General features: G+C 46.2%; 1 protein-coding gene across 4 annotated transcripts; it reads right to left on the bottom strand.

The window, feature by feature from the left end:
- Nucleotides 1-26: 26 nt before the first annotated feature.
- Nucleotides 27-27,261, bottom strand: LOC130296748 (zinc finger protein ZFP2-like). Of its 4 annotated transcripts, none has more exons than XM_056548629.1 (10): nucleotides 27,146-27,261; nucleotides 23,885-23,963; nucleotides 21,376-21,549; nucleotides 13,710-13,830; nucleotides 13,263-13,402; nucleotides 13,098-13,176; nucleotides 12,835-12,945; nucleotides 12,616-12,707; nucleotides 12,378-12,486; nucleotides 27-1,358 (listed from the first exon to the last, which is right to left on the bottom strand). In XM_056548629.1, the coding sequence occupies exons 1-10, from the start codon at nucleotides 27,226-27,228 to the stop codon at nucleotides 85-87; spliced, it is 2,262 nt and encodes a 753-aa protein (XP_056404604.1). In that variant the 5' UTR covers nucleotides 27,229-27,261; the 3' UTR covers nucleotides 27-84. The 4 variants fall into 4 exon arrangements, with proteins under 4 accessions (XP_056404604.1, XP_056404605.1, XP_056404606.1 ...); XM_056548630.1 differs by having other exon boundaries at nucleotides 27,135-27,222; XM_056548631.1 differs by having other exon boundaries at nucleotides 23,885-24,048; nucleotides 27,146-27,212.
- Nucleotides 27,262-27,945: the final 684 nt, after the last annotated feature.

The following is a 27,945-nucleotide window of genomic DNA, read 5'->3' as shown; positions in this document are numbered from 1 at the left end:
CAAGCAGGAAAGGAAAGGGGTTCTGAGTAAGAATTTTTTTAATCTTTTAAAACATTTTCCACAAATAGAACGTCAAAATGACTTCTACCACATATGATTTCTCACATGTCTGACACAAGTCGATTTATCTGTAAAACATTTCCCGCATTGTGAACATGAATACGGCTTCTCCCCAGTGTGACTTCTCTCGTGTGACGCAAGATACGATTTTCTTGTAAAACCTTTCCCACACTGTGAACACGAATATGGCTTCTCTCCTGTGTGAGTTCTCTCATGTTTAATGAAGTTTGATTGATTCGTAAAGCATTTCCCGCATTGTGAACATGAATACGGCTTCTCTCCTGTATGTATTCTCTCGTGTTTAACAAGGTGCGATTTACTTATAAAGCATTTACCACATACTGAACATGAATATGGCTTCTCTCCTGTGTGAATTCTTACATGTACAACAAGACTCGATTTATCATTAAAACATTTCCCACATTCTGAACATGAATACGGCTTCTCTCCTGTGTGACATCTCTCATGTGAAACGAGGTGCGATTTTTCTGTAAAACATTTCATACATTTTGAACAGGAATACGGCCTCTCTCTTTTGTCTTTTTTGTGACTTCTCTCGTGTATAATAAGATGTGATTTTCTTGTAAAACATTTCCCACATTCTGAACATGAATACGGCTTCTCTCCTGTGTGAATTCTCTCATGCTTCACAAGGTTTGACTGATTTGTAAAACACTTCCCACATTCTGAACAGGAGTATGGCTTCTCTCCTGTGTGAATCCGCTCATGTTTTACAAGCTGTTGTTTGCTTATGAAGCTTTTTCCACATTCTGAACACGAATATGGCTTTTCTCCTGTGTGAATCCGTTCATGTACAACAAGACTTGATTTATTGGTAAAACATTTCCCACACTGCACACATGGATACGGCTTCTCTCCAGTGTGACTTCTCTCATGAGTAATAAGACTTTGTTTATCTATAAAACATTTCCCACATTCCCGACATGGGTAGGGTTTCTCTCCTGTGTGAATTCTCTCATGTGTAACAAGACTTTGTTTACTTGTAAAACATTTCCCACATTCTGAACAGGAATATGGCTTCTCTCCTCTGTGAATTCTCTCATGTTTAACAAGATCGGATTTATATGTAAAGCATTTCCCACATTCTGAACATGAATACGGCCTTACTCCTGTGTGAATTTGTCTGTGTTTAAAAAGATGTGCTTTTTTTGGAAACTCTTTTCCACATTCCTCACATTGCATCCTTTCATCCTCTTTTTGCTCTGCCCTTGTGGTAACAATGTGTGGTTGGTCGGGAGAAGATTCCTCATGATCAGGGGGATTATTAGATGATAGATCTGTTTTGGATAAAAATTTATTTTGTTAATTAAACAAATTTCTAAACCACAAAGTAGAGAAATGTATTACATATACATTTTGCAGGAAATATATGCATTTTTTGATGCAGTTGTTAAATGGTACCAATCACTAGTAATAAAATGTAATACATTATATATTAGCCTATTTGAATTACCTTTCTAATATACCGTATTTTTCGCCCTATAGGACGCACCGGCGTATAAGACGCACCCAATTTTAAATGTGCAAAATCTAGGAAAAAAAAGATTCTGCACCCAACAGTGATCTTCAACCTGCGGACCTCCAGATGTTGCAAAACTACAACACCCAGCATGCCCGGACAGCCGTTGGCTGTCCGGGCATGCTGGGAGTTGTAGTTTTGCAACATCTGGAGGTCCGCAGGTTGAAGACCACTGGTATAGGAGGTAATACTCACCTGTCCCCGCCGCTCCGGACCCATCACCACTTCCCTGGATGTCGCTCCATCACTGTCGCCGCGTCTCCGTGGTGTCCCCGACGCTCCGGACGTCTTCTTCCCCGGGATCCACGCTCTCCGTCGCCGTCATCACGTCACTACACACGCCGCTCCTATTGGATGACGGGACGGCGTGATGACGTCGAAGGAGAGCGCCGGCCATGCAGGGGATCCCGGCACGGAGCAGACAACGAGGAGGCAGGTAAGGTCCCTCTCGGTGTCCTGTAAGCTGTTCGGGATGCCGCGATTTCACCGCGGCGGTCCCGAACAGCCCGACTGAGCGGCCGGGTTAGTGTTATTTTCGCTTCAGACGCGGCAGTCAGCTTTGATCGCCGCGTCTGAAGGGTTAATACAGGGCATCACCGCGATCGGTGATGTCCTGTATTAGCCGCGGGTCCCGGCCGTTGATGGCCACAGGGACCGCCGCAATAGGGGTGTATTCGCTGTATAAGACGCACCAACTTTTCCCCCCCAGTTTTGGGGAAGAAAAAGTGCGTCTTATACTGCGAAAAATACAGTACTTCTTAATAAAATTGTGTAACTTTGTGTGTTAAATTAACCCCTTAAAGTTCGGCCACCAAGGGCCCTCCTTCTGGTCCTGCTAGCAGATTATCTCCTTCGACAGCCTGGCCGAGACAAAAGCCAAAATATGCAGGGGGGACCTCAGCTCAGCACAGTGTATAGCGTATATACAGTGAATAGAGTGTATATAGAACGTATAGAGTGTATAGAGTGTATATAGAGTGTATAGAGTATATAAAGTGTATATAGAGTGTATAGAGTATATAGAGTGTATAGAGTATATAAAGTGTATATAGAGTGTATAGAGTGTATAGAGTATATAAAGTGTATATAGAATGTATAGAGTATATAGAGTGTATAGAGTGTATAAAGTGTATATAGAGTGTATAGAGTGTATAGAGTATATAAAGTGTATATAGAGTGTATAGAGTATATAGAGTGTATAGAGTATATAGAGTGTATAGAGTGTATAGAGTGTATAAAGTGTGTATAGAGTGTATAGAGTATATAAAGTGTATATAGAGTGTATAGAGTATATAGAGTGTATAGAGTATATAAAGTGTATATAGAGTGTAGAGTATATAAAGTGTATATAGAGTGTATAGAGTATATAGAGTGTATAGAGTGCATAGAGTATATAGAGTAGAGTATATAGACTGTATAGAGTATATAGAGTGTATAGAGTATATAGAGTGTATAGAGTATATAAAGTGTATATAGAGTGTATAGAGTATATAGAGTGTATAGAGTATATAAAGTGTATATAGAGTGTATAGAGTATATAGAGTATATAAAGTGTATATAGAGTGTATAGAGTATATAGAGTGTATAGGGTATATAAAGTGTATATAGAGTGTATAGAGTATATAGAGTGTATAGGGTATATAAAGTGTATATAGAGTGTATAGAGTATATAGATTGTATAGCATTGGTCTTCAAACTGTGGCCCTCCAGATGTTACAAAACTACAATTCCCAGCATGCCCGGACAGCCGTTGGCTGTCCGGGCATGCTGGGAGTTGTAGTTTTGCAACATCTGGAGGGCCACAGTTTGAAGACTGCTGCTGTATAGAGTATATAGAGTGTATAGTGTATATAGAGTGTATAGAATATATAAAGTGTATATAGAGTGTATAGAGTATATAGAGTATATAAAGTGTATATAGACTGTATAGAGTATATAGAGCGTATAGAGTATATAGAGTGTATAGGGTATATAAAGTGTATATAGAGTGTATAGAGTATATAGAGTGTATAGGGTATATAAAGTGTATATAGAGTGTATAGAGTATATAGAGTGTATAGGGTATATAAAGTGTATATAGAGTGTATAGGGTATATAAAGTGTATATAGAGTGTATAGAGTATATAGATTGTATAGCATTGGTCTTCAAACTGTGGCCCTCCAGATGTTACAAAACTACAATTCCCAGCATGCCCGGACAGCCGTTGGCTGTCCGGGCATGCTGGGAGTTGTAGTTTTGCAACATCTGGAGGGCCACAGTTTGAAGACTGCTGCTGTATAGAGTATATAGAGTGTATAGTGTATTTATCATTATATGTTTATTGTAGACACAGATCTACCCCTTTCCACTGCTTCTCTAATTTACACCCTTGCACAAAATTTACTAAAAAAAGTGCACGTCCCTTGATAAACTGTGTGCACCAGTAGAAACGCCCCCCTTACTCTACCGTGCGCTCCATCTCCACAAACCTTTACATGTCCTCCTAGTTGGTGTATATTTGTGCATTAAAATTGGGACTTGCGCAAAGTTTGTGCGTGTAAACATAAGAGACGCAGTTAATCAGCTCTACCGTACACGGTGACCTAGAATTCCATATGTTATGTTCTGTCAGAAATTACGGCAAAAAAAGGCACGAAAAAAAAAAAAAGCATTGCGCAAAAAAACATGCAAAATAGACAATGAAAACTGTGTATATACACAATGATAAATATCCCCCATAGAGTGTATAAACAGTATATATAGTGTACAGTGGTCCCTCAGCATACGATGGTAATCCGTCCCAAATGGACCATCGTTTGTTGAAACCATCGTATGTTGAGGGATCCGTGCAATGTAAAGTATAGGACAGTGGTCTACAACCTGCGGACCTCCAGATGTTGCAAAACTACAACACCCAGCATGCCCGGACAGCCAACGGCTGTCCGGGCATGCTGGGAATTGTAGTTTTGAAACATCTGGAGGTCCGCAGGTTGAAGACCACTGGTATTGGAGGTTATACTCACCTGTCCCCACCGCTCCGGACCAGTTACCGCTCGTCACCGCTGCCCTGGATGTCGCCGTCCATCGCTGTTGCCGCGTCCCCAGGGTGTCCCCGACGCTCCGGCAAGGCCTCTGCTTCCCCGGCATCCCCGCTTTCCGTCGCCGCCATCACGTCGCTACGCACGCCGCTCCTATTGGATGATGACGACGCAGGGACGTGATGACGACGATGGAGAGCGCCGACGATGCAGGGGATCCTGAAGAGGACGCACCGGAGCCCCGAGGACAGGTAAGTGATCGTCAGCGGACCACACGGGGCACCGTAAATGCCTATCCGGGGGCAGCTGAAGCAGTCTGCGCTGGAGGATAGCCGTTTATGCGATGGCCCCGACATACAAAAGCATCGTATGTTGATGCTGCCTCTGAGAGTCCATCGTATGTTGAAATGATCATATGTCGGGGCCATCGTAGGTCGGGGGGGGGGTCACTGTATAGTGTATACAGTATATAGTGTGTATGTATAGTGTGGCCAATCACAACTCATCACACACTTAACTGGGCTGTGTGTAGCAGAGTGAGGGAGGAAGTTCTCCCCTGTATGGCTTCAGATGATGTCACGCCTGCTGGGGAACGCCCCTTCCCTGTCTGTGAATCTGACTGAGACTGAGCAGAAAATACAGAACAATATCAAGGTAGAAAACTAAAAAAAATAATAAAAAATAAAGACAGGGAGGGGTTTATCATGATGGGGGCAGTGACCTGGGAAGGATTATAAAATGTATCAAATTAATGACTTTTGGATTTTTAGTTAAAGTTCAGTGGGGATCTTGGCACTGAGCAGTAGAGGGTTAAGTATAGAGGGTTAAGTACTCCCCTTCCTCTAAGCTATTTTTTGATAAACTAGGCTTCTGTACTTCCCCCTGTGGTCTCTTATTACATAAACCTAGAATTAATTCAGGAATCTTGCCTGACCTCTGCCAACATACAGTAACCCCCCGACCTACGATGGCCCCGACATATGATAAAATCGACATACGATGCTTTTATATGTCGGGACCATCGCATTAACTGCTATCCGACAGCGCAAAATGCTTAAGCTACTGTCGGATAGCAGTTTAAGCATCCCGAACAGGTTCACTTACCTATTCCCGCTGCTCCGGGTCCACTTCGCGATCCTCCGGTGTCTTGCGCATCTTCTCCAGGGTCCGGGCCTTGCTTTCCGGCGTCGTTATTACGTCACTACGCACGCCACGCCGCGCAGCAGAGTAATAACGTCACCAGAAAGCGAGGCCCGGACCCTGGAGAAGATGCGCAAGACACCGGAGGATCGCGGAGAAGACACCGGAGCAGCGGGACAGCATCAGGAGCCCCTGGAACAGCAGCGGGAGCGGTGAGGACCTGGTGCGGAGCGGCGGGGACAGGTGAGTACAGCTTCCTATACTTTACATTGCACGGATCCCTCAACATACGATGGATTCGACAAGCGATGGGTCGTTTGGAAGGAATTACCATCGTATGTTGAGGGACCACTGTATTTGGCCCTTCAGTCCCGATTGGTATCACTTTCACCTGTTCTAACACACAGCCATGGCACCGGAGCTGTACCCGCACCATCAGCACCAATTGCTAGCAGACAGTATTGCAGTTAAAAGTAAGTCTGATCCCGGGGGTGGGGGGGTGTTTGGGCGGAGGGGGGGTCCCCCGCGATTTCCGGGCTGGCAGCGGCGGCGTCCAGAACACAGACGCTTGGAGCTTCCATGTTGGTGACGTCACGCCATGCCCCTTCCATTCAGGTCTATGACGGCTGTAGTCACCAGTCACCCGGAGTGAGAATACGTTCCCTGAACAGATGACTGGGGTGCCGCGCCGGAAATCACTGGGTCCCCAGTGATCAGACATTTTATCCTCTATCCTTTGGATAGGGGAATAAGATTTTTTCCGTGGAGTACCCCTTTAACATTAAAACTAGGCTTTTCTATTCATCAGCTTGCCACCATGGTTTTAGATGGACTGGAACAAACCAAAGAGAAGAACTGATTCAGGCTTAAAGGGGTACTCCGCTGGAAAATTATTATTATTTTTTTTATTTTTATCAACTGGTGCCAGAAAGTTAAACAGATTTGTAGAAGAATTACTTCTATTTAAAAATCTTAATCCTTCTAGTACTTCCAGCTGCTGTATGCTCCACAGGAAGTTGTGTAGCTTTTCCCAGTCTGACCACAGTGCTCTCTGCTGACACCTCTGTCCGTATCAGGAACTGTCCAGAGCAGGAGAGCTTTGCTATGGGGGATTTACTACTGCTCGGGACAGTTCCTGACACGGACAGAGGTGTCAGCAGAGAGCACTGTGGTCAGACTGGAAAGAACTACACAACTTCCTGTGGAGCATACAGCAGCTGATAAGTACTGGAAGGATTAGGATTTTTAAATAGAAGTAATTTACAAATCTGTTTAAATTTCTGGCACCAGGTGATTAAAATTTTTTTTCTCCAGTACCCCTTTAAGATTCGAGTCTGTATAAGATTTAATCCTAAATAATCAGAGGGGTGGGAAGCTCCCCTACGTGATAAGATTGTGGATCTTTCTTCCATGGATAAAAAGGCGGATAATTTAGCTATAATGGATTATGCGGCTTCAGTTGGCATCGTTGGCAGACGATCTCCCTTATAGCTTTAAAGGGGTACTCCACCCCTAGACATCTTGTCCTCTATCCAAAGTATAGGGGATAAGATGTCTGATCGCGGGGGTCCCGCAGGGGTCGGGTGCAGCTACTGAGGCTCGTCACTGCCGCGCCCCCTCCCATAGACTTGCATTGAGGGGGCGTGGCCATGATGTCACAAGCTGGGCGTGACAGTGACGTCACGAGCCTCCGGAACTGCACCTAACGCTCTAAATCAGTGGTCTTCAACCTGCGGACCTCCAGATGTTGCAAAACTACAACTCCCAGCATGCCCGGACAGCCAACGGCTGTCCGGGCATGCTGGGAGTTGTAGTTTTGCAACATCTGGAGGTCCGCTGGTTGGAGACCACTGCTCTAAATGAACGCCGGGTGCAGCAGGGAGATCGCGGGGGTCCCCAGCGGCGGGACACCCACGATCAGACATCTTTTCCCCTATCCTTTAGATAAGGGATAAGAGGTCTAAGGGCGGAGTAACCCTTTAAGACAAATAACCTTCAGATTCAGAATCTTTTACCAATATGTTTCCAGACTTGGATCCGAATCATCACAAGCAGGAGAACAGTGAATATAGATATAAATATATACCGTATATACTCGAGTATAAGCCGAGTTTTTCAGCACGATTTTTAGTGCTGAAAAGCCCCCCTCGGCTTATACTCGAGTGAAATCTCCACCTGTCAATCCCTTCATCAGTGGTGTTTAACCTGCGGACCTCCAGATGTTGCAAAACTACAACTCCCAGCATGCCCGGACAGCCATCGGCTGTCATCATCCAGACCCCCCTTTAGTTTTCTACTCACCTCCCCTCGGTGGGAAGGAAGGGTGAGCTGGTCCGGGCCATCTATGCTGCAGGGACCGTCCGGTGGGGAGGGTTAGTCGTTGCGGGCTGGTCCATTTTCACCGGGGGGGCCCCTTTTCTGCGTGCTCCAGGCCTGCCCCGGACTAGTGACATGGCCTTGACGACGACACACAGGGACGCGCGTCATCTTCAAGGCCATGTCACTAGTCCGGGGCAGGCCTGGAGCACGGAGAAGAGGGTCCCCTCGGTGAAAATGGACCAGCCCACAACGACTAACCCTCCCCACCGGACGGTCCCTGCAGCATAGATGGCCCGGACCAGCTCACCCTTCCTTCCCACCGAGGGGAGGGGAGTAGAAAGCTAAAGGGGGGTCTGGATGATGACAAAGGCCGCAGTGGTCTTCAACCTGCGGACCTCCAGAGGTTTCAAAACTACAACTCCCAGCATTCCCAGACACGCTGGGAGTTGTAGTTTTGCAACATCTGGAGGTCCGCAGGTTGAAGACCACTGATGAAGGGATTAACAGGGGGTGATGATGAAGGGGGGGGGGGGGGGATGATGACGGGGGCCTGGATGATGTATTTCCCACCTAGGATTATAGTCGAGTCAATAACTTTTCCTGGGCTTTTGGGGTGAAATTAGGGGCCTATATACTCTTATACAGTTATACTCAGTATATACGGTATATGAGATCGGGCCCATTTACAATGTCATAACTCCCCACTCCTCCTCCCTGCACAATGACCTCTGCACAGGTCACGCAGCACAGGATTTTCCCAAAACCATGGGGGGGGGGGGGGGGGGGTTAAATAAAAATAATTCCACCACCCCATGACCCTATATTATCATAATACTAAATAAAGAAAGACTATATACAGACCAAAATCTCCTCTCCCACTACAGCGGCAGGTAGCCTCAGTAAACAGCACTGTAAATCTTATAAGGGATTACAGTGGAGCTACATCCAGTGACTCACAGAGGACGTCTTCTCAGATCGGAATCGGTCAATTTTCTTTATAGGTCTGTTTGGCCCACGCTGCCCGAACGATTTATTCCAGCCACTATTTCTCTATGGAGAACCTGCTGGACAAACATCAAGGCCCCCAAACTTTTTGAGCACTCCTCTTACTCCCCCCCCCCACCCTTAATAATAAAGCCCCCATTGTGTACCACACATTGGGTAGGTAATTTGGTTAGAGGTTGGTGGAGAGTGGAGACAGAGGTAGGTTGCATTAAAGGGATTATCCAGGAAAAAACTTTTTTTTTTTATATATCAACTGGCTCCAGAAAGTTAAACAAATTTGTAAATTACTTCTATTAAAAAATCTTAATCCTTTCAGTACTTAAGAGCTTCTGAAGTTAAGGTTGTTCTTTTCTGTCTAAGTGCTCTCTGATGACACGTGTCTCGGGAAACGCCCAGTTTAGAAGCAAATCCCCAGAGCGAACCTCTTCTAAACTGGATAGTTCCGGAGACACGTGTCATCAGAGAGCACTTAGACAGAAAAGAACAACCTTAACTTCAGAAGCTCTTAAGTACTGAAAGGATTAAGATTTTTTAATAGAAGTAATTTACAAATCTGTTTAACTTTCTGGAGCCAGTTGATATATATATAAAAAAAGGTTTTTCCTGGAATACCCCTTTAATAGGTACACAAGTACCCCCAGTATGTATTTTAGGCAGGTGCCACCCATTAGTCAGTTTCCCTAATATACAAGTACTCTAGCAGGTAGTTTCCCCACTTTATAGGCCCCTAGTAGATAGAACCCAATAGGTAGTTCCCCAGTACTTAGACCCCCAGTAGGCAGTTTTCCAGGTCCCTATTTAGTAGATCTCCCCCTGTAGAAAGGCCCCCGGTAGGAAGTTTTCCCAGAATATATACTATTATTAGGTAGGTTCCATATGTGAAGTTAGACCCCAATAGGAAGTTTCTCCAGTATATGGGCCCCTATTAGACAGAACCCTCATGTAGGAGGCCAGCAATAGGCAAAAATACAAAAAATAAATAAATTTAACACTCACCTTCTCCAAGCTCCTCCGCTGTCACTATTATCTTACAGTGACCCCCCCGACCTACGATGGCCCCGACATACGATCATTTCCAACATACGATGGCCTCTCAGAGACAGCATCAACATACGATGCTTTTGTATGTCGGGGCCATCGCATAAACGGCTATCCTCCAGCGCAGACTTCTTCAGCTGCCCCCGGATAGCCGTTTACGGTGCCCGTGTGGTCCGCTGACGATCACTTACCTGTCCTCGGGCTCCGGCGCGTCCTCTTCGGGATCCCCTGCATCGTCGGCGCTCTCCATCGTCGTCATCACGTCGCTGCGCACACCGTCCCGTCATCCAATAGGAGCGGCGTGAGTAGCGACGTAATGGCGGCGACAGACAGCGAGGATGCCGGGGAAGCCGAGGCCTTACCGGAGCGTCGGGGACACCCCGGGGACGCGGCGACAACGATGGATGGCGACATCCAGGGCAGCGGTGACAAGCAGTGACGGTCCGGAGCGGCGGGGACAGGTGAGTACAACTTCCAATACCAGTGGTCTTCAACCTGCGGACCTGCCAGATGTTGCAAAACTACAACTCCTTAAAAGTAACACCTCCTGGAATTATTACATACTGGGGGTAACCACCTCCTGGAATTATTACAAAACCGGGGTAACACCTCCTGGAATTATTACATACCTGGGGTGACACCTCCTGGAATTATTACATACCTGGGTGACACCTCCTGGAATTATTACATACCTGGGGTAACACCTCCTGGAATTATTACATACCTGGGGTAACACCTCCTGGAATTATTACATACCTGGGGTAACACCTCCTGGAATTATTACATACCCGGGGTAACACCTCCTGGAATTATTACATACCCGGGGTAACACCTCCTGGAATTATTACATACCCGGGGTAACACCTCCTGGAATTATTACATACCTGGGGTAACACCTCCTGGAATTATTACATACTGGGGGTAACACCTCCTGGAATTATTACAAAAACCGGGGTAACACCTCCTGGAATTATTACATACCTGGGGTAACACCTCCTGGAATTATTACATACCTGGGGTGACACCTACTGGAATTATTACATACCTGGGGTAACACCTCCTGGAATTATTACATACCTGGGGTAACACCTCCTGGAATTATTACATACCTGGGGTAACACCTCTGGAATTATTACATACCCGGGGTAACACCTCCTGGAATTATTACATACCCGGGGTAACACCTCCTGGAATTATTACATACCCGGGGTAACACCTCTGGAATTATTACATACCTGGGGTAACACCTCCTGGAATTATTACATACTGGGGTTAACACCTCCTGGAATTATTACAAAACCGGGGTAACACCTCCTGGAATTATTACATACCTGGGGTAACACCTCCTGGAATTATTACATACCCGGGGTAACACCTCCTGAATTATTACATACCCGGGGTAACACCTCCTGGGAATTATTACATACCCGGGGTAACACCTCTGGAATTATTACATACCTGGGGTAACACCTCCTGGAATTATTACATACTGGGGGTAACACCTCCTGGAATTATTACAAAACCGGGGTAACACCTCCTGGAATTATTACATACCTGGGGTAACACTCCTGGAATTATTACATACCTGGGGTGACACCTACTGGAATTATTACATACCTGGGGTAACACCTCCTGGAATTATTACATACCTTGGGTAACACCTCCTGGAATTATTACATACCTGGGGTAACACCTCCTGGAATTATTACATACCCGGTGGTAACACCTCCTGGAATTATTACATACCCGGGGTAACACTCCCTGGAATTATTACATACCTGGGGTAACACCTCCTGGAATTATTACATACCTGGGGTAACACCTCCTGGAATTATTACATACCGGCGTAACACCTCCTGGAATTATTACATACCTGGGGTAACACCTCCTGGAATTATTACATACCTGGGGTAACACCTCCTGGAATTACAACATACCTGGGGTAACACCTCCTGGAATTACAACATACCTGGGGTAACACCTCTGGAATTACAACATACCTGGGGTAACACCTCTTGGAATAACTACATACCTGGGGGTAACACCTCCTGGAATTATTACATACCCGGGGTAACACCTCCTGGAATTATTACATACCCGGGGTAACACCTCCTGGAATTATTGCATCCCTGGGCTAACACCTCCTGGAATTATTACATAACTGGCGTAACACCTCCTGGAATTATTCCCTACCTGGGGTAACACCTCCTGGAATTATTACATACCTGGGGTAACACCTCCTGGAATTATTACATACCTGGGGTAACACCTCCTGGAATTTCCTCCTTCACTTCCCTCATACCCGGGTGATGGGCCCTCATCCTCTCTTCTTCATCCTCCACTTTATTATTAGTCAGATCTCCCCCCTGATGTGACATATAGAACAATTCACTACAATACAGCAGACAGGAGGAGCAACAGAGACACCCAAAATCTATCCCCACATCTATGACTGCAGGACCCCCCTATAGAGATATAGAATCAGCCTCATCTACCTGATCCTTCTCTGGGACATTTCCCTCTGGACAGTGATGGGAATACAGAGGACGGAGACACCTCTCGGGTGGATTTCTATCCATAACTCCATCTGTAGGGAACACACAGGGAATTAATACATCACCTCCTGTATATCCATCTGTAAGGAACACACAGGGAATTAATACATCACCTCCTGTTTATCCATCTGTAGAGAACACAGGGAATTAATACATTACCTCCTGTATATCCATCTGTAAGGAACACACAGGGACTGAATGCATCACCACCTGTATAGCCATCTGTAGGGAACACACAGGGAATGAATACATCATCTTCTGTATATCCATCTGTAGAGAACACACAGGGACAGAATAGATTATTTACATGTGATGATCAGAGGATTTGTATGTATATATATATATGTATATATATATATATATATATTTTTTTTTTTTTTATTTATTTTTTTTTTCCAACCAATAAGTCGCCCCCTCCTTACACAGCTGATCTACTATGATCTCCGTCTCCTCTTCTGCTTCATCTTTAACCTCGACCTTAATATCCATCAGATTTTCACCCTAAACAGATGAGAAAAAAACGTGTTCAAAGATCTTTGGTTCAGTAATTTATGATCATATTTTGTTAAAACTTTAGCGCCATTTACCTGAAGGTTCTCTGGGACATTATCCTCTGGACCGTCCTGGGAATACAGAGGACGGGGACACCTCTCGTGTGGATTTCTATCAATGACTCCATCTGAAGGGAACACACAGGGACTGAATACATCACCTCTTGTATATCCATCTGTAAGGAACACACAAGGACTGAATACATCACCTCTTGTATATCCATCTATAAGGAACACACAGGAAATGAATACATCACCTCCTGTATATTCATCTGTAAGGAACACACAGGGAATGAATACATCGGCAGAGCAGGGAAAAATTGGAACCAAAAATTATTGAATAAGGTGCCCAAAACCTCTGAAGATTTTAGTATGAACCCCCTCTAATTCTGCTCTGCCATGAAACTCACAAATGAAGCTGCTCCGAGTGTCCCAGTGTGGTGAGGTAGTGACAGTGATATCTATATATATGTCTCTTCTTACCTGGTGATGTTCGGGGCCGGTGATCCTCCATCATGTCCTGGTACAGATCCTTGTGTCGTCCTACATACTCCCACTCCTCCATGGAGAAATAGACCGCCACATCCTGACACCTTATAGGAACCTGACACACAATGATACAGTCATCACCCCGACCCCTCCATTACTGTATAATGTCCCAGCAGTGTCACCTCTCTAACCATCACCAGACCCCTCCATTACTGTATAATGTCCCAGCAGTGTCACCTCTCTAATCATCACCAGACCCCTCCATTACTGTATAATGTCCCAGCAGTGTCACCTCTCCAGTCATCACCAGACCCCTCCATTACTGTATAATGTCCCAGCAGTGTCACCTCTTCAGTCATCACCAGATCCCTCCATTACTGTATAATGTCCCAGCAGTGTCACCTCTCTAATCATCACCAGACCCCTCCATTACTGTATAATGTCCCAGCAGTGTCACCTCTCCAGTCATCACCAGACCCCTCCATTACTGTATAATGTCCCAGCAGTGTCACCTCTCTAACCATCACCAGACCCCTCCATTACTGTATAATGTCCCAGCAGTGTCACCTCTCTAATCATCACCAGACCCCTCCATTACTGTATAATGTCCCAGCAGTGTCACCTCTCCAGTCATCACCAGACCCCTCCATTACTGTATAATGTCCCAGCAGTGTCACCTCTTCAGTCATCACCAGATCCCTCCATTACTGTATAATGTCCCAGCAGTGTCACCTCTCTAATCATCACCAGACCCCTCCATTACTGTATAATGTCCCAGCAGTGTCACCTCTCCAGTCATCACCAGACCCCTCCATTACTGTATAATGTCCCAGCAGTGTCACCTCTCTAATCATCACCAGACCCCTCCATTACTGTATAATGTCCCAGCAGTGTCACCTCTCTAATCATCACCAGACCCCTCCATTACTGTATAATGTCCCAGCAGTGTCACCTCTCCAGTCATCACCAGACCCCTCCATTACTGTATAATGTCCCAGCAGTGTCACCTCTCCAGTCATCACCAGACCCCTCCATTACTGTATAATGTCCCAGCAGTGTCACCTCTCTAACCATCACCAAACCCCTCCATTATTGTATAATGTCCCAGCAGTGTCACCTCTTCAGTCATCACCAGATCCCTCCATTACTGTATAATGTCCCAGCAGTGTCACCTCTCTAATCATCACCAGACCCCTCCATTACTGTATAATGTCCCAGCAGTGTCACCTCTCCAGTCATCACCAGACCCCTCCATTACTGTATAATGTCCCAGCAGTGTCACCTCTCCAGTCATCACCAGACCCCTCCATTACTGTATAATGTCCCAGCAGTGTCACCTCTCTAATCATCACCAGACCCCTCCATTACTGTATAATGTCCCAGCAGTGTCACCTCTCTAATCATCACCAGACCCCTCCATTAATGTATAATGTCCCAGCAGTGTCACCTCTCTAATCATCACCAGACCCCTCCATTACTGTATAATGTCCCAGCAGTGTCACCTCTCCAGTCATCACCAGACCCCTCCATTACTGTATAATGTCCCTGCAGTGTCACCTCTCCAGTCATCACCAGACCCCTCCATTACTGTATAATGTCCCAGCAGTGTCACCTCTCCAGTCATCACCAGACCCCTCCATTACTGTATAATGTCCCAGCAGTGTCACCTCTCCAGTCATCACCAGACCCCTCCATTACTATATAATGTCCCAGCAGGGTCACCTCTCAGTCATCACCAGACCCCTCCATTACTGTATAATGTCCCAGCAGTGTCACCTCTCCAGTCATCACCAGACCCCTCCATTACTGTATAATGTCCCAGCAGTGTCACCTCTCCAGTCATCACCAGACCCCTCCATTACTGTATAATGTCCCAGCAGTGTCACCTCTCCAGTCATCACCAGACCCCTCCATTACTGTATAATGTCCCAGCAGTGTCACCTCTTCAGTCATCACCAGACCCCTCCATTACTGTATAATGTCCCAGCAGTGTCACCTCTCTCAGTCATCACCAGACCCCTCCATTACTGTATAACGTCCCAGCAGTGTAACCTCTCTAATCATCACCAGACCCCTCCATTACTGTATAATGTCCCAGCAGTGTCACCTCTCCAGTCATCCCCAGACCAATCCATTACTGTATAATGTCCCAGCAGTGTCACCTCTCCAGTCATCACCAGACCCCTCCATTACTGTATAATGTCCCAGCAGTGTCACCTCTCCAGTCATCACCAGACCCCTCCATTGCTGTATAATGTCCCAGCAGTGTCACCTCTCCAGTCATCCCCAGACCAATCCATTACTGTATAATGTCCCAGCAGTGTCACCTCTCCAGTCATCACCAGACCCCTCCATTACTGTATAATGTCCCAGCAGTGTCACCTCTCCAGTCATCACCAGACCCCTCCATTACTGTATAATGTCCCAGCAGTGTCACCTCTCCTGTCATCACCAGACCCCTCCATTATTGTATAATGTCCCAGCAGTGTCACCTCTCCAGTCATCACCAGACCTCTCCATTACTGTATAATGTCCCAGCAGTGTCACCTCTCCAGTCATCACCAGACCCCTCCATTACTGTATAATGTCCCAGCAGTGTCACCTCTCCAGTCATCACCAGACCCCTCCATTACTGTATAATGTCCCTGCAGTGTCACCTCTCCAGTCATCACCAGACTCCTCCATTACTGTATAATGTCCCAGCAGTGTCACCTCTCCAGTCATCACCAGACCCCTTCATTACTGTATAATGTCCCTGCAGTGTCACCTCTCCAGTCATCACCAGACCCCTCCATTACTGTATAATGTCCCAGCAGGGTCACCTCTCCAGTCATCACCAGACTCCTCCATTACTGTATAATGTCCCAGCAGTGTCACCTCTCCAGTCATCACCAGACCCCTCCATTACTGTATAATGTCCCAGCAGTGTCACCTCTCCAGTCATCACCAGACCCCTCCATTACTGTATAATGTCCCAGCAGTGTCACCTCTCCAGTCATCACCAGACCCCTCCATTACTGTATAATGTCCCAGCAGTGTCACCTCTCCAGTCATCACCTGACCCCTCCATTACTGTATAATGTCCCAGCAGTGTCACCTCTCCAGTCATCACCAGACCCCTCCATTACTGTATAATGTCCCAGCAGTATCACCTCTCCAGTCATCACCAGACCCCTCCATTACTGTATAATGTCCCGGCAGTGTCACCTCTCCAGTCATCACCAGATCCCTCCATTACTGTACAATGTCCCAGCAGTGTCACCTCTCCAGTCATCCCCAGACCAATCCATTACTGTATAATGCCCCAGCAGTGTCACCTCTCCAGTCATCACCAGACCCCTCCATTACTGTATAATGTCCCAGCAGTGTCACCTCTCCAGTCATCACCAGACCCCTCCATTACTGTATAATGTCCCAGCAGTGTCCCCTCTCCAGTCATTACCAGACCCCTCCATTACTGTATAATGTCCCAGCAGTGTCACCTCTTCAGTCATCACCAGATCCCTCCATTACTGTATAATGTCCCAGCAGTGTCACCTCTCTAATCATCACCAGACCCCTCCATTACTGTATAATGTCCCAGCAGTGTCACCTCTCCAGTCATCACCAGACCCCTCCATTACTGTATAATGTCCCAGCAGTGTCACCTCTCCAGTCATCACCAGACCCTCCATTACTGTATAATGTCCCAGCAGTGTCACCTCTCTAATCATCACCAGACCCCTCCATTACTGTATAATGTCCCAGCAGTGTCACCTCTCTAATCATCACCAGACCCCTCCATTAATGTATAATGTCCCAGCAGTGTCACCTCTCTAATCATCACCAGACCCCTCCATTACTGTATAATGTCCCAGCAGTGTCACCTCTCTAATCATCACCAGACCCCTCCATTACTGTATAATGTCCCAGCAGTGTCACCTCTCCAGTCATCACCAGACCCCTCCATTACTGTATAATGTCCCAGCAGTGTCACCTCTCTAATCATCACCAGACCCCTCCATTACTGTATAATATCCCAGCAGTGTCACCTCTCTAATCATCACCAGACCCCTCCATTACTGTATAATGTCCCAGCAGTGTCACCACTCCAGTCATCCCCAGACCCCTCCATTACTGTATAATGTCCCAGCAGTGTCACCTCTCCAGTCATCCCCAGACCAATCCATTACTGTATAATGTCCCAGCAGTGTCACCTCTCCAGTCATCACCAGACCCCTCCATTACTGTATAATGTCCCAGCAGTGTCACCTCTCCAGTCATCACCAGACCCCTCCATTACTGTATAATGTCCCAGCAGTGTCACCTCTCCAGTCATCACCAGACCCCTCCATTACTGTATAATGTCCCAGCAGTATCACCTCTCCAGTCATCACCAGACCCCTCCATTACTGTATAATGTCCCAGCAGTGTCACCTCTCCAGTCATCACCAGACCCCTCCATTACTGTATAATGTCCCAGCAGTGTCACCTCTCCAGTCATCACCAGACCCCTCCATTACTGTATAATGTCCCGGCAGTGTCACCTCTCCAGTCATCACCAGATCCCTCCATTACTGTACAATGTCCCAGCAGTGTCACCTCTCCAGTCATCCCCAGACCAATCCATTACTGTATAATGTCCCAGCAGTGTCACCTCTCCAGTCACCACCAGACCCCTCCATTACTGTATAATGTCCCAGCAGTGTCACCTCTCTAATCATCACCAGACCCCTCCATTACTGTATAATGTCCCAACAGTATCACCTCTCCAGTCATCACCAGACCCCTCCATTACTGTATAATGTCCCAGCAGTGTCACCTCTCCAGTCATCACCAGACCCCTCCATTACTGTATAATGTCCCAGCAGTGTCACCTCTCCAGTCATCCCCAGACCAATCCATTACTGTATAATGTCCCAGCAGTGTCACCTCTCCAGTCACCACCAGACCCCTCCATTACTGTATAATGTCCCAGCAGTGTCACCTCTCTAATCATCACCAGACCCCTCCATTACTGTATAATGTCCCAGCAGTGTCACCTCTCCTGTCATCACCAGACCCCTCCATTACTGTATAATGTCCCAGCAGTGTCACCTCTCTAATCATCACCAGACCCCTCCATTACTGTATAATGTCCCTGCAGTGTCACCTCTCCAGTCATCACCAGACCCCTCCATTACTGTATAATGTCCCAGCAGTGTCACCTCTCCAGTCATCACCAGACCCCTCCATTACTGTACAATGTCCCAGCAGTGTCACCTCTCCAGTCATCACCAGACCCCTCCATTACTGTATAATGTCCCAACAGTGTCACCTCTCCAGTCATCACCAGACCCCTCCATTACTGTATAATGTCCCAGCAGTGTCACCTCTCCAGTCATCACCAGACCCCTCCATTACTGTATAATGTCCCAGCAGTGTCACCTCTTCAGTCATCACCAGACCCCTCCATTACTGTATAATGTCCTGGCAGTATCACCTCTCCAGTCATCACCAGACCCCTCCATTACTGTATAATGTCCCAGCAGTGTCACCTCTCCAGTCATCACCAGACCCCTCCATTACTGTATAATGTCCCAGCAGTGTCACCTCTCCAGTCATCACCAGACCCTCCATTACTGTATAATGTCCCAGCAGTGTCACCTCTCTAATCATCACCAGACCCCTCCATTAATGTATAATGTCCCAGCAGTGTCACCTCTCTAATCATCACCAGACCCCTCCATTACTGTATAATGTCCCAGCAGTGTCACCTCTCTAATCATCACCAGACCCCTCCATTACTGTATAATGTCCCAGCAGTGTCACCTCTCCAGTCATCACCAGACCCCTCCATTACTGTATAATGTCCCAGCAGTGTCACCTCTCTAATCATCACCAGACCCCTCCATTACTGTATAATATCCCAGCAGTGTCACCTCTCTAATCATCACCAGACCCCTCCATTACTGTATAATGTCCCAGCAGTGTCACCACTCCAGTCATCCCCAGACCCCTCCATTACTGTATAATGTCCCAGCAGTGTCACCTCTCCAGTCATCCCCAGACCAATCCATTACTGTATAATGTCCCAGCAGTGTCACCTCTCCAGTCATCACCAGACCCCTCCATTACTGTATAATGTCCCAGCAGTGTCACCTCTCCAGTCATCACCAGACCCCTCCATTACTGTATAATGTCCCAGCAGTGTCACCTCTCCAGTCATCACCAGACCCCTCCATTACTGTATAATGTCCCAGCAGTATCACCTCTCCAGTCATCACCAGACCCCTCCATTACTGTATAATGTCCCAGCAGTGTCACCTCTCCAGTCATCACCAGACCCCTCCATTACTGTATAATGTCCCAGCAGTGTCACCTCTCCAGTCATCACCAGACCCCTCCATTACTGTATAATGTCCCGGCAGTGTCACCTCTCCAGTCATCACCAGATCCCTCCATTACTGTACAATGTCCCAGCAGTGTCACCTCTCCAGTCATCCCCAGACCAATCCATTACTGTATAATGTCCCAGCAGTGTCACCTCTCCAGTCACCACCAGACCCCTCCATTACTGTATAATGTCCCAGCAGTGTCACCTCTCTAATCATCACCAGACCCCTCCATTACTGTATAATGTCCCAACAGTATCACCTCTCCAGTCATCACCAGACCCCTCCATTACTGTATAATGTCCCAGCAGTGTCACCTCTCCAGTCATCACCAGACCCCTCCATTACTGTATAATGTCCCAGCAGTGTCACCTCTCCAGTCATCCCCAGACCAATCCATTACTGTATAATGTCCCAGCAGTGTCACCTCTCCAGTCACCACCAGACCCCTCCATTACTGTATAATGTCCCAGCAGTGTCACCTCTCTAATCATCACCAGACCCCTCCATTACTGTATAATGTCCCAGCAGTGTCACCTCTCCTGTCATCACCAGACCCCTCCATTACTGTATAATGTCCCAGCAGTGTCACCTCTCTAATCATCACCAGACCCCTCCATTACTGTATAATGTCCCTGCAGTGTCACCTCTCCAGTCATCACCAGACCCCTCCATTACTGTATAATGTCCCAGCAGTGTCACCTCTCCAGTCATCACCAGACCCCTCCATTACTGTACAATGTCCCAGCAGTGTCACCTCTCCAGTCATCACCAGACCCCTCCATTACTGTATAATGTCCCAACAGTGTCACCTCTCCAGTCATCACCAGACCCCTCCATTACTGTATAATGTCCCAGCAGTGTCACCTCTCCAGTCATCACCAGACCCCTCCATTACTGTATAATGTCCCAGCAGTGTCACCTCTTCAGTCATCACCAGACCCCTCCATTACTGTATAATGTCCTGGCAGTATCACCTCTCCAGTCATCACCAGACCCCTCCATTACTGTATAATGTCCCAGCAGTGTCACCTCTCCAGTCATCACCAGACCCCTCCATTACTGTATAATGTCCCAGCAGTGTCACCTCTCCAGTCATCACCAGACTCCTCCATTACTGTATAATGTCCCAGCAGTGTCACCTCTCCAGTCATCACCAGACCCCTCCATTACTGTATAATGTCCCAGCAGTGTCACCTCTCCAGTCATCACCAGACCCCTCCATTACTGTATAATGTCCCAGCAGTGTCACCTCTCTAATCATCACCAGACCCCTCCATTACTGTATAATGTCCTGGCAGGGTCACCTTTCCAGTCAGCAGCTCAGTGATCCTGTGGGTGAGTTCTAGGATCTTCTCCTCATGTATCGGTGAGTGAGGTGGAGGCTCTGTGATGGGGCCCTTGGCCCTGCTCCATCCTCCTGACTCATGGCTGCTGGAGGCCACACACTCCCCCCATGTCTTCTTCACTATGGTATAATCCTGTGTATGGAGAGAGACAATGAGGGGACTGACCCCAGTAATTCTTCTCTAGTCCAATGATGGAAACCTATTTATATATATATATATGGGCTCGGAAAACAATTTGCATAAGCCTCATTAACATTAATGGCACAAAGAGGCTGGAGATCGCCAGGTGGCCATATTTTCAATTAGTGGGGAAAGACCTTTACATTTTCAGCTATTGCACCAATGTGCTGGTTATGTCATATTAGTATCTACTGCTGTCTGATATTTCTTGTCCAGTCTTATGTGGACATATAAGTTAATTTTGGAAGTTTCTCTGGTGTATTGCAGAAGTCTGTCTATTGAGCTTTCTGCACCCTGCAAGACTACTGCACCGCTCCAACAATGGTGGAAATGTAGATGGGGGACAACAATGGTGGAAATGTAGATGGGGGGGGACAACAATGGTGGAAATGTAGATGGGGGACAACACTGGTGGAAATGTAGATGTGGGACAACAATGGTGGAAATGTAGATGGGGGACAACAATGGTGGAAATGTAGATGGGGACAACAATGGTGGAAATGTAGATGGGGACAACATTGGTGGAAATGTAGATGGGGGGACAACAATGGTGGAAATGTAGATGGGGGACAACAATGGTGGAAATGTAGATGGGGGACAACAATGGTGGAAATGTAGATGGGGGACAACAATGGTGGAAATGTAGATGGGGGACAACAATGGTGGAAATGTAGATGGGGACATCAATGGTGGAAATGTAGATGGGGGACAACAATGGTGGAAATGTAGATGGGGACAATAATGGTGGAAATGTAGATGGAGACAACAATGGGGGAAATGTAGATGGAGGACAACAATGGGGGAAATGTAGATGGAGACAACAATGGTGGAAATGTAGATGGGGGACAACAATGGTGGAAATGTAGATGGGGGACAACAATGGTGGAAATGTAGATGGGGACAACAATGGTGGAAATGTAGAGGGGGGCAACAATGGTGGAAATGTAGAGGGGGGGCAACAATGGTGGAAATGTAGATGGGGACAACAATGGGGGAAATGTAGATGGGGACAACAATGGGGGAAATGTAGATGGGGACAACAATGGGGGAAATGTAGATGGGGACAACAATGGGGGAAATGTAGATGGAGACAACAATGGGGGAAATGTAGATGGAGACAACAATGGGGGAAATGTAGATGGAGACAACAATGGTGGAAATGTAGATGGGGACAACAATGGTGGAAATGTAGATGGGGGACAACAATGGTGGAAATGTAGATGGAGGACAACAATGGTGGAAATGTAGATGGGGACAACAATGGGGGAAATGTAGATGGAGACAACAATGGTGGAAATGTAGATGGGGGGACAACAATGGTGGAAATGTATATGGTGGCAACAATGGTGGAAATGTAGATGGGGGGCCAACAATGGTGGAAATGTAGATGGGGGCCAACAATGGTGGAAAGGTAGATGGGGACATCAATGGTGGAAATGTAGATGGGGACAACAATTGTGGAAATGTAGATGGGGACAACAATGGTGGAAATGTAGATGGGGGGACAACAATGGTGGAAATGTAGATGGGGGGACAACAATGGTGGAAATGTAGATGGGGACAACAATTGTGGAAATGTAGATGGGGACAACAATGGTGGAAATGTAGATGGGGGGACAACAATGGTGGAAATGTAGTTGGGGACAACAATGGTGGAAATGTAGATGGAGACAACAATGGTGGAAATGTAGATGGGGGGACAACAATGGTGGAAATGTAGATGGGGGGACAACAATGGTGGAAATGTAGATGTGGGGACAACAATGGTGGAAATGTAGAGGGGGGACAACAATGGTGGAAATGTAGATGGAGACAACAATGGTAGAAATGTAGAGGGGGGACAACAATGGTGGAAATGTAGATGGGGACGCAACAATGGTGGAAATGTAGATGGGGGACAACAATGGTGGATATGTAGATGGGGACAACAATGGTGGAAATGTAGATGGGGACAACATTGGTGGAAATGTAGATGGGGACAACATTGGTGGAAATGTAGATGGGGACAACAATGCTGGAAATGTAGATGGGGACAACAATGGTGGAAATGTAGATGGGGACAACAATGGTGGAAATGTAGATGGGGGACAACAATGGTGGAAATGTAGATGGGGGACAACAATGGTGGAAATGTAGATGGGGGACAACAATGGTGGAAATGTAGATGGGGACAACAATGGTGGAACTGTAGATGGGGACAACAATGGTGGAAATGTAGATAGGGGACAACAATGGTGGAAATGTAGTTGGGGACAACAATGGTGGAAATGTAGATGGGTCACCTCACCTCTCCGGTCAGCAGGTGGAGGATCTCCAAGGTGAAGTGTAATATTCTCTTAGTCATCTCATTCCTGTCCTTGTCCATCCTTGGGGGTCATTCAGAAGAAGAGGAGACAACGGGGTCAGCTGGAGGGAAAGAGTCCTGATGGGGCCTTTATGAGAGGAGGGGCACTAAAAAAATACAGGGCCACATCATAAGGTTACATAGACATCCTCATTTATTATATACAGTGTGGATGCAGTCAGTGAGGAGGTATATACAGTGGGGATCAAAAGTTTTGGCACCCCAGGTAAAAATGTGTATTCATGTGCATAAAGAAGCCAATGAAAGATGGAAAAATCTCCAAAATGCATCAAATTACAGATTAGACATTCTTATAATATGTCACCAAAAGTTACATTTTATTTCCATCATTTACACTTTCAAAATCACAGAAAACAAAAAACGGCGTCTGCAAAAGTTTGGGCACCCTACAGAGTTAAAGGGGTATTCCAGGAAAAAACTTTTTTATACATCAACTGTCTCCAGAAAGTTAAACAGATTTGTAAATTACTTCTATTAAAAAATCTTAATCCTTTCAGTACTTATGAGCTTCTGAAGTTAAGGTTGTTCTTTTCTGAAGCAAATGCCCATAGCAAACCTGTTCTAAACTGGGCGGTTCCCGAGACAAGTGTCATCAGAGAGCACTTAGACAGAAAAGAACAACCTTAACTTCAGAAGCTCATAAGTACTGAAAGTCATTTACAAATCTGTTTAACTTTCTGGAGCCAGTTGATATACATAAAAAAGTATTTTCCTGGAATACCACTTTAATATCTTGTACTGCCCCCTTTCACAAGTATCACAGATTGTAAACGCTTTTTGTAGCCAGCCAAGAGTCTTTTAATTCTTGTTTGAGGTATCTTTGCCCATTCTTCCTTACAAAAGTCTTCCAGTTCTTTGAGATTTCTGGGCTGTCTGTCACGCACTGCTCTTTTAAGGTCTATCCATAGATTTTCAAGTATGTTGAGGTCAGGAGATTGTGAAGGCCATGGCAAAACCTTCAATTTACGCCTCTTGATGTAATCCCCCGTGGATTTCGAGGTGTTTAGGATCATTATCTATTTGTAGAAGCCATCCTCTCTTTAACTTCAGCTTTTTCACAGTTGGCATCAAGTTAGCATTCAAAATTTGCTGACATTTTATTGAATCCCTTTTTCCTTCTACTCGTGAGATGTTCCCTGTGCCACTGGCTGCAATACAACCCCAAAGCATGATTGATCCACCCCCATGCTTAACAGTTGGGCAGAGGTTCTTTTCATTAAATTCTGTTCCCCTTCTTCTCCAAACGTACCTTTGCTCATTCCGGCCAAAAAGTTAAATTTTAACCTCATCGGTCCACAGAACTTGTTTCCAAAATGCATCAGGCTTGTCTATATGTTCATATGCAAAGTTCAAACGCTGATTTTTGTGGTGAGGACTTAGAAGAGGTTTTCTTCTGATGACTCTTCCATGAAGACCATATTTGTACAATTATCTCTTTATAGTGGAATAGTGTACCACAATTCCAGTGTCTGCCAGATCTTTCTGGAGGGATTGTGCAGTCAAACGTGGGTTTTGAATTGTTTTTCTCACAATCCTGCGAGCTGTTCTGTCTGATATTTTTCTTGGTCTTCCAGATCTTGCTTTAACTTCCACTGTTCCTGATGACTGACATTTCTTAATTACATTCCGAACAGAGGATATTGACATCTGAAAACGTTTTGCTATCTTCTTATAGCCTTCTCCAGCTTTGTGAGCGTCAACTATTTTCAGTTTCAGATTTCTAGACAACTGCTTAGAAGAACCCGTGGTGCTGATTGTTGGGGCAAGGTCAGATGAGTCTGGGCATTTAAAACCTTTGAGATGACATCACCTGGTCTTCCCAGATGATGATTGAGAACAATCCATGATACTGGCAGGTCTCAGCTTTGTAAAGGGGGCAGTGCATGCTATAAATTCTGCAGGGTGCACAAACTTTTGCAGACGCCATTTTTGTTTTCTGTTATTTTGAAAGTGTAAATGATGGAAATAAAATATAACTTTTGTTGACATATTATAAGAATTTCTAATCTGTAATTTGATGCCTTTTGGAGATTTTTCCATCTTTCCTTGGCTTCTTTATGCACATTAATACAAATTTTTACCTGGGGGCCCAAACTTTTCATCCCACTGTATATCATACAGGGACCACGTCATATGTCACATAGACAACCTCACCGACACACTGTAACAATCCTCCTCCTCATGTAATCTCCTTACTACTGGGGTGACACACTGTAACAAACCTCCTCCTCATGTAATCTCCTTACTACTGGGGTGACACACTGTAACAAACCTCCTCCTCATGTAATCTCCTTACTACTGGGGTGACACACTGTAACAAACCTCCTCCTCATGTAATCTCCTTACTACTGGGGTGACACACTGTAACAAACCTCCTCCTCATGTAATCTCCTTACTACTGGGGTGACACACTGTAACAAACCTCCTCCTCATGTAATCTCCTTACTACTGGGGTGACACACTGTAACAAACCTCCTCTTCATGTACTCTCCTTACTACTGGGGTGACACACTGTAACAAACCTCCTCCTCATATAATCTCCTGACTACTGGGGTGACACACTGTAACAAACCTCCTCCCCATGTAATCTCCTTACTACTGGGGTGACACACTGTAACAAACCTCCTCCTCATGTAATCACCTTACTACTGGGGTGACACACTGTAACAAACCTCCTCCTCATGTAATCTCCTTACTACTGGGGTGACACACTGTAACAAACCTCCTCCTCATGTAATCTCCTTACTACTGGGGTGACACACTGTAACAAACCTCCTCCTCATGTAATCTCCTTACTACTGGGGTGACACACTGTAACAAACCTCCTCCTCATGTAATCTCCTTATTACTGGGGTGACACACTGTAACAAACCTCCTCCTCATATAATCTCCTTACTACTGGGGTGACACACTGTAACAAACCTCCTCCTCATGTAATCTCCTTACTACTGGGGTGACACACTGTAACAAACCTCCTCCTCATGTAATCTCCTTACTACTGGGATGACACACTGTAACAAACCTCCTCCTCATGTAATCTCCTTACTACTGGGATGACACCCTGTAACAAACCTCCTCCTCATATAATCTCCTTACTACTGGGGTGACACACTGTAACAAACCTCCTCCTCATGTAATCTCCTTACTACTGGGATGACACACTGTAACAAACCTCCTCCTTACAACAACAGTGACTGCCCGACCAGGTCCTGCTCTGTATCTGCTAGATGCTGGAGTTGTAGGACCTGTGATGACGTCACAATCATGTGACCAGTACACCAGTAATTTTGCAAACTAAACGAGATTGTGGATGAAGGACCTGTGAGGATGGTCATGTGACAGGAGTGGGCGGAGATTAGCAGCGTGAAATAAAAGGTGGTAGTAAAGGACCTGTGAGGATGGTCATGTGACAGGAGTGGGTGGAGTCAGCAGTGCAGAGGATAAGTGATGGTGTAGGAATGTGTTCTCTTCTAATGACCATGAGATGTAAACTGTTTCATTAGGGTGAACTAACACCACGAAAACCGGGCGCTCCCGTATCCCAGCCGGATCCAGTCCCCATATGTAAGAATCGTGGTGTGAATGCCACCCTAACCAGGGTGCCTCCAGCTGTTGTAAAACTACAACTCCCAAAACCTGTGCAGAGATAAAGCTAACCAGTTGCCCATAGCAACCAAGCAGATCGCTACCTCAGGATTGGTTCAAAACCGAGGCCAATGTCTACCGTTTCTTTAACCCCTTAACGACGCAGGACGTATATTTACGTCCTGCGCCGGCTCCCGCGATATGAAGCGGGATCGCGCAGCGATCCTGCATCATATCGCTTCGGTCCCGGCGCTCATCAACGGCCGGGACCCGCGGCTAATACCACACATCGCCGATCGTGGCGATGTGCGTTATTAACCCTTTAGAAGCGGCGGTCAAAGCTGACCGCCGCTTCTAAAGTGAAACTGAAAGTATCCCGGCTGCTCAGTCGGGCTGTT

Source organism: Hyla sarda, chromosome 12, assembly GCF_029499605.1.
Source record: "Hyla sarda isolate aHylSar1 chromosome 12, aHylSar1.hap1, whole genome shotgun sequence".
Classification (NCBI taxonomy): Eukaryota; Metazoa; Chordata; class Amphibia; order Anura; family Hylidae; genus Hyla; species Hyla sarda.
This window is presented reverse-complemented; position numbering and strand designations above follow the sequence as displayed.